We start from the raw sequence: 14,655 nt of genomic DNA, 5'->3' as shown, positions 1-14,655 counted from the left end.
TGCTTTGATTCCCAGATGCTCCATCTACCACTGATCCTCCTCCACATTTTCCGGTTTCGAGGCTCCGAGACTGGAGCAGAGCTTCCTCTGCCTGGTGCTGAAGTTGACTGCACTGAAGCTAACACAAGGCAGAGGGCTATGGGCAAAGAGAGCCGCTCAGCAGCAGCACTTTGCTTGCCTGGCTGTGCCTGCTGTGCTGCAATATGCAGCTGCTGGTGAACCTTTTTGACAGAGATGATTGGATCCTGAAGACTCCCGGAATGCAGCTATTAGTTCCCCTGCCTACACTGAGCATTCTGAATCTGTGTGTGCGGTAACACTTATTAATACTGTTCAGATTAAGTAGAGCCTATAGCTTTCTAGCACTTTCAGTACCTTATCCTACACAATGCATCTGCTCAGTGGCTGAACCACAGTCAGATCAATGCTGAGCAGCCAGCATAACAGGATCACGTGGATCCAGCAGCATTTTGGTGCTTTCACATCCAGAAGTCCCACATCCATCCCTATGAGTGGTTCCTTTTAAGTTGCTTTGTGCTCCAAGGTAATGCTGACTGAGTATTTGCAGGACGTAGGCCCAGACTTCACTTCAGGACATCAGGCAGTAGTTCCTGACACCGAAACAGTTAATCAAGAAGCACTAACTCTCTACTGGAACGTGTGTGTGTGTGTGTGTTTTTGTTTCTTAGAGCCAAGAAGATTTGCTTTGGTTTTTTTTAAAGCAGAAACCACCACAAAGTTGGCTGTGGTTTCAGCTGCGCTCGTTCGAGATCTGTATTGCTGACTACCAATCCTAAAAGAGTTAACCCAGCAAGCATGACTCAGAAGCAGAGAGGGAGATGCGAAGCTCAGAGGCTCGGAAGGCAACACAGAAGCACAGGTGAGGAACATAAGAATCACCAAATAAAAAGGTGCAGCGTCCAGGAGCGAGGCTCCCTCGTTGTGCCTGGCCCTGGCACTGCTGGCACGGGCTCCCTGGAAGGCTGCAGTTCCGCTGTTATAACACAGGGAGCAGGCTGGAGAATTTAGAGCTGCGTCACAGAGCTCAGCGAGAGAGCGAGAGAGCAAGCTCCGTCGATAGGTCTACCAGCAACAGCCCTGCTGCAGCAAGAGGGGAGAGAAGCAGCCAGAGAGGGAGAGAGGGCTCAAGAAAGAGAAGTAATACCAACACCACGGATGGAGCTCCTGTCACCAGACAGTGTCATTTAGAGAACGCATCTGGGCTCGGTTGGCGTAGGAGGCTTCGCCCGTTGACGATGCTGGAGACCCGGCGTACTTAATCCCGCGGGGAGGGAGAGTGGGCAGACACCGAAAGGGTTAACGGGAAAGGAAATTTCTGGAACCTTCTGTTCTGCGGCGCTCCACGGCAAGCAGAGGGCTGAACGCTGCGCAGCTGGTACACGGGCAGAGCTCCTCGGTCCGGTTCGTCTTTCCCACGTACGTACCCTTTGATCAGGATGGGGCTGGAGCTGCATCTACCTTTTGTAATGCTTTGCAGGGCGTCCCTCCTTCCTCCCTATCGTCCCTAAGTTCAGCTCCCCCAAGTGCCTTCATTATTATTTCGGCTGGGTATGATTTGCTCTGCTCTGCGTCAGAGCTGTTTTCTCAATGGAACGTCGGCACAGGTTGTACGAATGCCACTCTCGCCGGCATTGCTGTAATGCAGAGGTGGGCAGCAGCCGTGGGGGTGAGATGACAACTTTGCAGACTGCTGTTTTCGTGTTTTGCTCGGGCTTTTTATTCCCTGCCTTCTCCCCCCCCCTCCCTTAAGGGCTGGCATTGAGGCAGGGCTGGGTGCAGGGGTTAACAACCACCCTGCGAGCCGGGCTCAGGGCTTTATCACTGCGTAGTTCGGAAAGTGGCAAACAGTGACGCAGTATGATCATTGCAGGGCACAGTTTTTAAAAAAGCATTGGGGACAGGTACCAAGGGTGCCCCTTCCAGACTCTTCCACACCAGCTGAAAGGGGGTTAAGGATGAGTCGAGACGGGAAGCAAGCATTTAGGGATTAAATGTCATCATTTTGGCGTTGGAAAGTTGTTTACCTTGCTCTCTCCGTGTCTCCATGTTGGCAGCCTTCCAGCTCACATGTGATAGTCTTCCCTGTACTGCTGCATCATTAACTAAGTGGCTCAGCTGCCTCCCGATTGGCCGGGGTGGGTTCTCTGCCCAAACAAGCCGTTTGATTGGAGGAGAAAACGATGGCAGGTGAAAAGCCCTCTCGGATTGGCTGATAGCCTGGTGTCAAATCCGAATGTTGGCTGAGCTCGTCTCAAAGTACCGGGGGCTCCCGGTCCGGTCCAGCATCGTGGTACCGACTGTCTGATACCCCAAGTTCGGTCCCCGGGTTCGGTTTCCACCTCCTGGCTGCCCTGTGCCAGCACCGGGAAGGTTTCGCTTTGCTGTGTCGTTGTCACGATGACGTGTCAGAGCTGCCAAGCTCCACCACGGAAAGAGCTTTGGCTTCGGGGCTTTTAGTTCTTCCTTTCCTTCCTTCTTTTCCTCTTCTTTAGGCGGTGGTTAAGCACAAGGGGGCACCTGGAAACGATGCAGAAAGGAAGGGCAGAGTTAGGACATGGGCAGGAAGGAGGACGGGGCAGGGAGGTGGGCAGAATCCTTCATTCCCTGCACTAGTTATTGTGCTGTTTTTTCACCTCTCAATGTGCCCAATAGTGAAGATGTGCTGGGAAGTTCTGAGGACGCAGCTCTGAGCTCAGTCCTTCTGGCTATGGAAATCACCTGGTTAAGCACAGAGCAGTAACTTTGCTTTACAGCAGGGCACGTTATCCCATAGCCCTTCATCGCAGCATGGCTTAAAACAAGTTGAAGGATGTGGTAGCATAAGTATTTAATCTATATTCGTCACTCACTGACACACCAAGCGTCAGGGCTGGTTGTTTAGCAACAACCGCTGGGTTTAGATCCAGCATTGCCTGTCCTCTGGTTATCAGTCTGGTTGCCCTGTCTTAAGGCAGGGGCTGTGCTGGCACATTGCATTTGCCCAGGTTGGGGTTGCTGGCTGATACAGGCCGTGAGCGCTGCGGTTTTATGCCCGACTATTTCTTTGCGCATTAACCCAGAGGGGAGGACGCCATTTCCAACAGCAGTGCGGTGGCAGGAGCAGGGAGGGAAGAAGCAAACAAACCTCTTCCCCCATCTTTACCTTCCTCGCCTCTCCTCCTTTCTCTGCTGGATTCCAGAGGGGGTTCAGCTTCTGCTGTAGTCATCACAGCCCCTCCTGAGTCACTGAGCCCTCGCTGGCTGGAGCATCCTTGTCTCCTGCAGCGCCAGTTCCGCAGAGCAGGGGAGCAACTGGAATAGCAGCAGCAATGGTGGTCCCTGCAGCAAGATGGACAGGTATAAATACATCTATGGGAACAGAGCAAAGCAGCCGCAGAGGGAAATTCTGCCCAGCCGAATGGAGAACCCACCATGTTATTCCTCCATCACAGGAGTGATAATTTCCCCCATTCCCCAATAATTTCCAAAGATAGTGCATCTTAATGGCATTTCTCAGTCCTTCGGAAGGAGGTGCTGCCAACATGCTAAGGGTATGCATGCTCTTAAGTTGCTGCATTCAATGTAGGAATGCATTTCTTTTTGCTCCCATCTTTCGGCCACAATGATAGTTTGTGACTAAGCGCAGGCAGGAAAAGGAGACGGAGAGAGAGGAGTTAGTTCAATGTTAAACTTAGTCTGTAAACGTCATTGGTCAGGAATTGAGGTTATTATCAGCAGGTGAATCTGTGAGACATGCAAGAAACAAGGCTAAGAAAAGGATAGGGCATATTTGTGTAGGACAGTAGTGATTTAATGCATGTGAATGCTATATGTTAGCTATATGTTAGCTGTACGTGGCTAACTCCATAATGGTTTCCTGTGTATTGCCTTGGAAGGTCCTTCTCCCTCTGACAGGGAGAACTGGGTAAACTGATGTATTTCTCAATATTTTGGTTTCCCCTCCTTTGTCAAGCAGGGTTTATTACACCCTCAGTCTTAGTGCGGCATTGTGACGCAGTGTTCATCGGTGCTTTGGGTCTGCTGGCAAAATACATGCAATTTCCTTTTGAGTTTAGACTGCTCAAAGCCTTTAAAAATGTGGTACAGTTAAGAACTGCAAATGCTCATGACATAAAGGTAAAAGCATTACCGGCTCATTCTTCTGTGATCCTGCAAGGAGGCTGTCTGAACGATGAGACAGCCATGATCTCTTCCTGCACTTGTTTTGCTGATGGTCATGTTACATCTGTGACGCAGTCCGATTTTGCTGTTGGTTGCTGTCTCTGCTCGGTGGGGTTGAGCTGATGAGGGCACAAGCTGGAATAACGTTAGAAGCATTCATTTAAACATCAGCGTTAAAAGTTCGCAACCATACCTGCCATGGCAGGGATACTGGCACCCACTGATTTTACCACCCACAAACGGTGAAGGAATTCAGATGAACACAACAGCACCCCTAGCCATTTTGTTGTTCGCAGAGTAGGCTCTGAGCCTGCAGTGCTGCTGCTGCTGTTAATTTCCATGTCATACAAATACGGCGCCGGGCTCTGTGTCAGGAGCTTTACTGATGCTGTGAGAAGCTTACAGTCTATGAGGAAATGCTTTTCTTATTTGGGAAAACTCATTAGAATGTCCAGATGCCAAGTATTCCTTCCTCACTCCTCTTATAAATCACATCCAGACCCATCCAGAAAATTCACTGCCGCCTTGTGTTTTTTCATATGGACATTTTCTAGCCATTTAATATGGGTGTGGTAGGGGGTTAAGGTAGAGATTAAAGCTTCATCAGTTAAGTATCTGTAGCAATGGACAGAGTTACGTGCAAGAGAGGTCCGGGTCACCCGTATTCCCTATATACCTATAGAGAGGCAGATATTAAAGACCTAGGGCTGGGACAGTGCTCTTGTTATGGCATAAGAAGGGAACACCCTGCCCTGCTCTGACCCACCCACGGTGGTGCAAAGTAGGCAGCAGAAATGGCCAACGTGGGAATCTCCCAAAATGGTTTCAAATGCGCTCTGAGATGCGAGTGCCCTTTATACTGGCACAGCTCCGAGAGGTACAATAAGCCGCCCACTGCAAGGTCATTCCTGACTCATTGTCAGGTCCTGGAACTCCCAGTCCACATTTCTTGCAACAGTTGCAGTGCTTGAGCCCTTAACATGGCAGCTAGGCATGAAAATTAAGGTGAGGCTACTGCAGTAGGGGGACAACGTAGTCCAAAAGCGTAGGTACAAAACACATCAGATCTCAGCTACAGAAACTTGCCTAAAAACTTTGTACTGCTTCTCTCTCCCCTTCTTCCCTTCGTCCAGCTGTGAGGCAGGAGTGGCGTATTTTGAAGGACCAGGCATCAATTTACAGTCTGTTCCAAATGGGGTGAGGATGAGGGGGGGCATGGAAAAGGTGCAGCTGCATATATTTGCATTTCAGTTCCTGCAGTCATTAGGAGGTGGATTCCACAGCGGTGTCTGTCACAACGGTGCTACCTCTCATGCTTTCAGGTACCTCAGCTCTAAGGCTGCCTCATCCCCTGCCACATTTCCACCTTCTTCTGAGGTGTTTCTATCTGTCCGTGTCAGTGGTATTTTTAGTGGACGACTCAGGGCAACATCAACTAGGGATGCTTTACACCCAGCTCTGCTCTTCTGAGCTCCATAAGCAGCACCTTCACGCCTCAAGGATCTTAAGCAAAATAAGTTATTTTGTCCCCATCTTCACAGTAACAAAGTTTGGTTGGCTCCTGCCCTGGGCTACTTCTTGCTCTGACCATGCTTCAAGCCTGCCTTAGCCTGCAGCATTACTCTCCAGTTTCCAAAGGAAAAAGAACCTGGCTGCTAATCCTGATGCCAGTGACGACTCTTCGCCTACAGGGAGGCATATGTGATAGCTTGTCTGCTAAAAACTGAGCCAACACAGTGTGATTCAGACCTTAAGCTTTCCAAGGAAGAGAGCTATTTCTGAGTTAAGCACATCTCTTCAGCTCCCCACACAATCTTTATCCAGTGCAAATGGTGCACACTACGTGTCCACCAGCAGCATGCAGTTCTGCATTCGGTTCTGCAGCTCCAATGCAGAGAGCAGCAGCGGCTCTCAAACATAGGGATGTTTTTGTGATAGAAAGGATGATGAGAAAGCTGGGAATAGGCAAAAAACAAACAGCTTATGTGTTTTGGGGGGAGATGGGTCAGGGATTTTCTCCAGCTTTTTTGCTAGGTCCTTCTATTGTGAGCAGTGTTAGAACATGGCAGAGTACACATCTGGCTTAAAGGCAGGCTGTACTTAAGTTAAAAATGGCAGCAGCTGTTCCCTTATATTCATCACTTGTACAAGGCGTTATTTTGTCTCTTCAGTGACAAAAGAAAACAAGACTTCCCTTCTTGACATTACCTAAAGCAGCTGGAACTGTCGTGCTAGAGAAACACCATGTCCTGAATCAACTACACACATCACAATAATCTCCCTGCAACTTGTTTCAAGACCTGCAATAACACTGTATATATTGAGGTGATGCTTAGGTACAGAAGTTAGGAACAGAAAATTACTTTCCTGGTTTCAGCTGCTTTAGTGGAGACTTCTTTTAGCTGTGCAACACGCTGTTCAAACAAGCCGTGCAGAGCTACATTTGATCAGTTTGAACTGCTTACACCTTCCTACTGCTCCTCCACCATGGAGGTCATGCAACTGCAAGGCTTTTTCTCCCTCGTGTGAATTTGCATCACTGTTCTTTGAGTCATCTGAAATCCTCAAGAGGATTCAGCAGCTCAGTACTTCCCATGCCCTCCAAGCAGGCTGCGGCTTTGCGTAGGAGCTCTCGGGAAGGTAAAGGTGGAAGAGAACTGTATGACTGCACACAGGTCAGAACAATTTCAGATTATAGCAGATGGGAAGCAGAAGACTAGAAATTGCAACCCTAATGGCTTGCATTCCTACAATCATCACCATGTTAATATTCAGTTTAGAACAGCTTTGGGACACATAAATCAGGAGAATAGCAAATAAGTGCTATCTTTCACCTAACAGTCCGACACAAAGTTTGGAGATTAAAAATAAAGACATAAAAACCAAGCAGGTCTTGCAAATAAATCACAGGTATTATAATAATATTGCACTGTTAAGAACCAACTCCTCCATCTAAGGGGTTTCTTAGACATTTTTCAAACTCTTTTGTTAGATCTAAGCACGGAACAAACAGAACCCCTACACTAGGGCTGCTGCAGCCCATCACATCAGCTGATGCACCCACATTGATTCTAGTGTTATTTAGCCCTCAATACAATGTTAGCTGCATCTAAACCACCAATACAAAGCCTATGCTGACAGCCAGGCCAGGGCTCAGCACTGTTCAGGAAAACTTTGGTAGGCACCAAAACCACGGTAAGAACCAAGTCCAAAACTCACTCAAAGCACTAAGAAATAACCACACACAAACGTGCTCTGGTGAAATCACATTGCAAAGAGGAAAAGCAAAGACGCAACTCTGACCTGAATGCAAACCCAACTCCAGCCATCAGCGATGCTGCACATCACAGGGCATGCCCTAAATAATCCCCAAAAGATTGTTTTCTGGCTCCACTGTATGTTAAAACAAATTAGTGACCCAAATGTCAAGCAGACCTAGCTGTCCTATTGCTCCAACAGGCTGTGTGGGACAAGAAGTCCTCTAGACTTTAGTGCTGTACACCACAGCATGCCATTGAGCAACATTCAAGCTTCCTCTTCTCTTTTTGGTGGTGGGGTACAGACAGCACGAGTTTGTAGGCTCAGAGCACCTGTTTTTCACTCTACTATTCACAGTGCAATTCTTAGGCTGCAAGAATGGGACTAAAGGAACAAACTGTTCCTTCAGGAACGTGACCTGAAGTTTTTATTCTGGTCCTAATGAAAGACAAAGTCTCCATTAGGCTCTGAACTCACAAGGGAGGCGCATGTTTGTGCTGCCTTAAGTAGCAGCAGCATCTCTAGGGATATCTTCTAGTCCCAAGCATCAAACCCACAAAGCAATGCAGCATCTACTTGCCTGCACCAGGCCTCGGTCAGTGCTGCAGCTGCAGAAGGCATTAACACACTAATGATTAGCCCAGACTGCAAGTTAAGGCACATTTGTCCATACCTGACCTACGCAACTCCGCACAGTAACAGAGCTGCACAACAAACAGATGCAGTTACACTCTCCCCTGAGCTGAGGAGGCTTTTTTTTTTTTTTGAAACCTTAGAAGTTTAGTCATTTCAATTTCCCTTACAGGTCACCACTTGCACTGTCACACCCCTCTGTCCTGCACCTGGCCTGGTCTGACTCATCCCTTGACTGGGGGGGGGTGCCTCTCAACCTCAGCTCTGCATGTGGAACAGGAATATTTCCTGCAGGGGAGATCAGAAATTGATGAGCTGGGAATTTAATTCTGGCATTTCAAAATGGAGGGGGGGGAAAAAAATAAAAGGTTACTGCAGAATCCCCAGAAACTGCCCTTATATATATAAGCAGTTGTGAGAAATCAGGTCTGCAACACTTGGACTTACCACGTTCCTGCAGACTACATGAAAGGTCCTTGGCTAGGGAGGAGGTTCCCTTTCATGGAGCAGGCAGGGATTTCTTCTCTTTTTTGCCTCATCTTGTCTATAGGATATAAAGCGGGATGGAGTCCTGAAAGGCTTAGAGAGGTTGCTCTGAAAGAAGCTCTAGCACACTGCTGCTGCTGCTAAAATATGTCAGAAAAGGAGGGGAAAAAAACAGAACAATAACACTGTATTTTCTTTGCTATTACTGGAATACTTTGACAAAGCCAAATCCAACTGATTGTATTTGCTTGTCTCTGCACGTGTCCCCATGCACACACATCCAACACACACCCAGCGAATGCTTGAGACAAGCACTGGTTTTGCATATATGCATACTGTGCATATCACATGGTGCTGAGCCGCTCTCTTTTTCTCCTTCCTCCTGCACACTGCCTGCCCCAGCACGCTATTGGGTTTGGAAATAAGACAACACACTGTCACAGATGTATCCTTTCTGCAAGGTGTACCTGCAGCTCAGCAGCAAGAGCTTGCACCTCCAGGCTGCACGCAAGGAAGCGGGGCTTGGTGAGGCCTAGGGAGCTCTGCAGGAGGAACAGCATCATATTAATCATGCTGAAAGGAAATTTGTTTTTAATCGAACTATACATAATGAATGAGCCATTGGTCTTTAACTGCTGCATGCTATTTCTAGAAGGTTTGGCTGCTATAGGAGGGGCAAAGGGGAAGGGGTCAGAGACGCCTATAATATAGGATGCCTCATAAATAACTATGCCAGCAAGATGGACACTGGGGAGGGAACCTGCTTTCCACTTTTCTCTCACCCTGCTGCCCCAGTTAATGGATTTAGAAACTACAGTAAATATCCAGACTGTAATCTAGTACAGCTCCTTCCCCTACCTCCACCCTCCCCCTTTCTTGGAAGGACATGCTTTTTTCCTTGAGCTTTCCTCTGCTATCTGTGGGTGTGCATTAGAAAACCTAGACACTGATGCAGACTCTTGGTGTGGTTACAAAACCGATGCTAAGCACTGCCAAAACCTTGGGGTATCAATAAGTAAAGCCCACAACTCCGCCTCTGCTGACCTCGATTCCACCTCACACCAGCTTCTGCATGAGCACAGGTTAGAGACAATGACCAGGGTCTAACAGTTGTTAAACTCCATGTGTGTAGTGGTTGGCAGGCCTGCAGCCAGTCGTCTCTTCCTACACATTTGCTGCAGGGTAACCACCACGGCTGCACACTCTCCCACCTCCCCAGCAACTTTTGTTGAACCATTTACAGTTATATTTTCAAACGCTCCCATTTTAGGTTTCGTTCTGGCCTGCAGCTCAAAGTCATTTCCACGTCATTTGTTCTCATTAAAAGTTCCTTTTTGCTGATTTCAGCTTTCTCACAAAGCCCTGCCCTCCCTACTTTTTAAGAGCACCCTATTTACAGGCTACATCCCATCATGATAGTCACATTACCCTCCCCTGTAACCAAGGGTGCCTAATGCCCACCTGTCCTGTGTTGACACTGAGATCAGTCAGTGACATCCACAACATTGCCTTAGGGCAGGGGACACTGACTGTATCTATATGGGATGACAGGTTGCTTCTGGATGGTACAAACTTCTTTCTTCCCCCTCCTCCAAAGTCAACACTACTGAAGTCAGATGTTTTTCCACCACCTGCTGGTAAGAGCTTCCCTACTCTACCTGGTGAGCAAAGGAATCTACAGTCCCTGCTGAGCAATGGGCTTCTACAGAACGTCTCATTTCTCCTACAGGAGCCTCAGTCGTCCATGGGATGCTCAAAAACACATCAATAAAATAACTAACCCGACGGTCACCGTCTCGCTTTCTAATAACATCAAATACATTAATTCTCCCTCCAGGTACGGTGGAGATGAAGGATTTTCAGCCTGCAGCCACGTGCAAGATCTGTCTTCCTCTGGAAGCTGGTTTCACATGGTGGCTTAGATTTTCCCACTTTGTATCTAGCACCATTTGAAATCAGTGTTCTAGGAGCAAGAATTACAGCGTGGGAGGAGATCAAGCAGCTGCTAACTTCACCGACAGCCTATCCTTAAACCAGCACTTTCCCCCATCATTTTTATTCTCCTGCCAACCATCCGTTCTGTAATGTCATCTGATTTCTAGACACTATACAATCACTGTATGCACCCTCTGGAAGTTAGGGCCACAACAGGAGAAATCTTCCTTCCAATGTATTTCTAATTAATAAACGATGGCTGCTGAGTTCAAGTTGTTCAGAGTAAAGTCATCCAAAAGTTGCATGGAAACCAGCACGGTGCTTCTTACACCCTGACAGGCAAAGAGTACATTTCCTCTCCTATTTAGTCACTAGGAAGCTAGCATTTAATTTACTAACTTAGAGCAAATGTACTTTCCCTGTGTGCTTGGGGATCTTCTCATTGCAGCATCATCATCCTGCAGCTTCCAGGGACTTGTTCTGCAAACAGAGAGGCTCCCCCTGACAGTTTGATCTCAACAGTCAACAAAACCCACACGTGCCTTCAATAACGGTGATGAAATCACATTGATGCACACAGAATCCTCTCCTTTTCCTAATATTACATGTTTTTTAGCTTATTGCTGTTCCCTTCCAGTAACATTTTGCTACGCGTTTATACTTCTGCATCCAAACCATGAAAACGAAGCCAAACTAAACTACTTTTGCCTGACCTTGCTGCTGTCAAACACGTTTACACACACAGAAAGTGGATGAAGCACTCAGTAGACCACTGAATAGTCTTCTTTAAAGAATGCATAGCTGTCATCTGCAAGAGGATCTTCTCTGAGCCAGAAAAATGTCTCTTACACAGGCTGACCGATTTCTCTTGGTGTTCAGAGTCTCAGTTTCTGTCTAGCACCATTTGAAATCGGTTATGATGTAGGGGGAAAAGCAACAATAAATGGAAAACTTCATTCATTCCCCCCCCCCCAGCCCCAGAGTCCTCATAAATAAACGCCAGCAGAGGCACAACCTTGCTTCACAAACATCCTGCATGTTCTCTGAGCCGAAGTTACACCTCTGACCGACCATCCTGGAGGACACTCAGCACCATGGGATGCTTAAGGGGAAAGCAGAGCATCTGCTCTAACACCCAACTGAGGTCCTTCACCTTGAGCAAGTCAGGGCTCACTCACAGCAGCATAGCCAGCCTCCCTCCTGCCTGCTGTATCCCATGTGCTATTTGTTTGCTTTAACCTGTTATTTACTCACAGCTTCTTCTTTTCAATAAAACTGTGTGCTACTTGGGATCAGGCTCTGTCTCAGGTAGACAGATGACGTGGTTCCCTGCTAGACGACCAGCCAATCTCCTTGAGTCTCATTTCAGTGCCAGCTCTGTTTGCACATCACACCCCCCCACGCTCAGCAGTGAGCACTAATGCTGATGTTGGTAATGCAGACACCTACTACCACTGACACGCCAGCAGATGGCAACAACACGATGCTTTCATCGCAGCCAGCACCAAGCCCAAGTGCTCCAACCTATAGCAGCTAATAACAATCATTAATTACAACACAAAGCACACTAGTTTTCTAGCCCTTCCTCTGACAGGTTTCACCTTAAGGCAGCTGACCACACATTTCCAAAGGGGACATTTAAAACACAAACCTCACAACTGGCTTTTCATGCATCCAACTCATGTTCTCCCCTAGGAATACACAACACAGCCGTCCACCACGCAACAAATGAAAGACAAACACTTACTGCCAAATAAGATCTTTATTTGTCATAATACAAGCCATCGCTCGTCTTTACATTCATAAAAATATAAAAAATAAAGCCAAGTTTTTACAGTCATTTCACTCAAGCATTCGGTCTATTTCAGTATATTTGGAAATGCCACACACAAGCCAGCTGATGAGCAACACTCACAATTCTCAGTATATTAGATTTGTACAGTACTTACAAGCAATTGGCAAACTAGGTATCAGCTATGGGAGAGGCTGTGAGCAGCAAGTACTTCTGCACAGCAAAAAACCCCCTTCTTAATAACTGGAGACTGTTAGGAACACTCAAAAACAACTGCTGGGAATGTCCCAATGAAACCCTAACTAATTCCATGCTGCTGAAATAACCTGTTCCCAATAGCAGTGCCAATCTACCCCAAACACCTGATGCCAGGTGACTTGTTCCTTATGGGAAAATGGGTGCATAGAAGCTGCCTGCATGTTGGCAGCAAACCCACAAAGCCAAACCTGTCCTCATTTAGCTCAGCTAAATTCATATGGGGGAAGACTTTCTATTCTGGAAAGCAACAGAATCATCTCTGAAATGGACAGCAAGACTCAAAGTAAAAATAATAATTATAATAATAATCATATCAGACACTCCAAGGATGGGCACGCATTCTCAGTAGGTTTTGGTTAATTTCCTTCTGTCAGCAGGCTGATAAATACAAACACAGAGGATACCCCTGCTAGGGAAACCTCACTTCCCCATTGCAACAAGTCCATTATATCTCCTTTGGGACTATACCAATGGTCTTTCTTTCCTTCTTAAAATAGCATTATAAAAGCTATAAAACTCTGATTCAAAAGGCACATTTTAATTCATCAGATATACAAAATCAACTTTGGCAAACGAGAAAGCAGCAGATACAAGATCTAAATTGCGACAGTTTCAAACTGACGCGGCCTTAAATTGCACCAACCTCTTAAGAAAAACGAACACTTAAAGCATTACAGAACTTAAGGGGTGACATTTACACCACCTTAACTGCAAAAGGGATGGAGAAATGCATTAGAAACTTAGTGAGCAGAGCTAACATTGGACAGTCTTCTGTAAGGAAGAAGTGCTCCCCGTCGACAGACAGCGATGTGTGCTGCAGCAAGAGCCTCTAAGTCCATTTTACATACACAGAGGAGACAATGAATGACCCAGAACAAAAGAAGCAGACAATTCTGATCTTTTTTTTATCCTACTATTCCCTACTACAGTTAACCAGTAGCATAAGACTCAGTGTGAGGTATGTTCAGTTTCCGTAGGCGAATAAGCGCTCTCATTTTCATTTCTGATAGGCACATCCAACTGCAAATTCCCTCCCACCCTCTGAAAGAGTCATTCATGCTTTACAGCTCGTATATTTGGCAGTATGTGGAGTGCTGTCACTCTTCCTACAAACAGAAAAATAAGTCAAATCAGGGATTTTTTTACATTTAAATAGCTCTTACGTTTTATTCTGAAAGCACATCCTCAGATGTAGCGTTGAATCATCAGGTGAGATCATGAAACTAACTCACTTGTCTGCTTCCTACTAAGCAACCAATACACTTAGTGGGATTTTGGCTTCAGTTTCACCCACTGGAGTGCAAAGAATAACCCATGGATTAAAGAGGATTTGATCCAAGTGGACCATTTCAAGTGATGAAGAAACCATGCCAGAATATTATCAGGAGCCGAGCACAGACAGAGCACTTACACAGTTCCTAACTCAATTGGAGGCTACATTGTGAGCAACTCATATGTTTTATATGCAGTCTGATAGCTTCTGGCTATAAAATACATTCTAACCAAGCATTAGTGAAAATTTGATTCTGTAACTCACTGTAGAATGTATACAGTACTTAAACATAAGAGGGTTATAAACTTATGATGGCAGCCACGACCACTTAAAGCCCACATCCACGTATTTTCAAACTCTTGAATAGCACAGCTTTTCTTTCATAGAAAACCAACAAGCAAACCAAAACCAACCAATGTCTGCACCATTACTTGAGGTCTCCGAGGAGTTTTTGATACTGCACAAAGCCTTGGGAGCTTTGCCACAGTGTTATTTCTTATTCCAATCCTCCCTTTTACTCATGACAGGAAGAGTTTCAGATTCTCTCTCCCCAAAATTAAGGCCAACCAACCCAGAAAGCTAATTCTCAATTAGGAACACCTTATTTCAGAGATGGTATTCATTAACACATTACCTTGGAATCAACTTTAAGCTTGAGAAGGCATAAATGGAATTAAGCTTAGGGAGACTCACAAGATTATTCATATGAAGAGACTTTAAGTCAGAATAAGAAACATGATGTTTCTGTTATTACCTTCTCAGAACTTGTGCAATGGAAAACAGCAACACAAAGCCAAGCTCACAACATTTCTTGTGCAAATTCAAGCCATTAAAACAG

The 14,655-nt window shown here is 46.3% G+C and overlaps 1 protein-coding gene and 1 long non-coding RNA gene across 8 annotated transcripts in view; one reads left to right on the top strand and one right to left on the bottom strand.

Moving 5' to 3' along the window:
* LOC107324778 (membrane cofactor protein-like) overlaps positions 1 to 14,655 on the bottom strand; it is a 33,817-nt gene that overhangs the window by 11,067 nt on the left and 8,095 nt on the right. For 3 of the 7 annotated variants that reach the window (XR_004309676.1, XR_001559558.2, XR_004309677.1), the window contains exons 11-13: positions 4,151 to 4,317; positions 3,164 to 3,339; positions 1,170 to 2,538 (exon numbers count right to left, since the gene is read on the bottom strand). Coding sequence is in view for 1 of the 7 variants with exons in the window: in XM_015885122.1 (XP_015740608.1) it covers positions 13,599 to 13,650 (52 nt within the window). In the remaining 6 variants the exon portion in view is untranslated. Of the gene's footprint in view, positions 1 to 1,165; positions 2,539 to 3,163; positions 3,340 to 4,150; positions 4,318 to 12,237; positions 13,651 to 14,655 lie in introns of those variants that run through there. The other 4 variants (XM_015885122.1, XM_015885123.1, XR_004309674.1 and 1 more) reach the window with 3 other exon arrangements.
* On the top strand, positions 1,328 to 10,344 carry LOC116654431. Its single transcript, XR_004309681.1, has 2 exons — positions 1,328 to 1,437; positions 10,111 to 10,344. It is a non-coding gene; the product is annotated as an uncharacterized LOC116654431 (long non-coding RNA).

This window comes from Coturnix japonica, chromosome 26 (assembly GCF_001577835.2).
Source record: "Coturnix japonica isolate 7356 chromosome 26, Coturnix japonica 2.1, whole genome shotgun sequence".
Taxonomy (NCBI): domain Eukaryota; kingdom Metazoa; phylum Chordata; class Aves; order Galliformes; family Phasianidae; genus Coturnix; species Coturnix japonica.
Note: the sequence above shows the minus strand (reverse complement) of the source record. Positions and strands in the feature narration are given on the sequence as shown.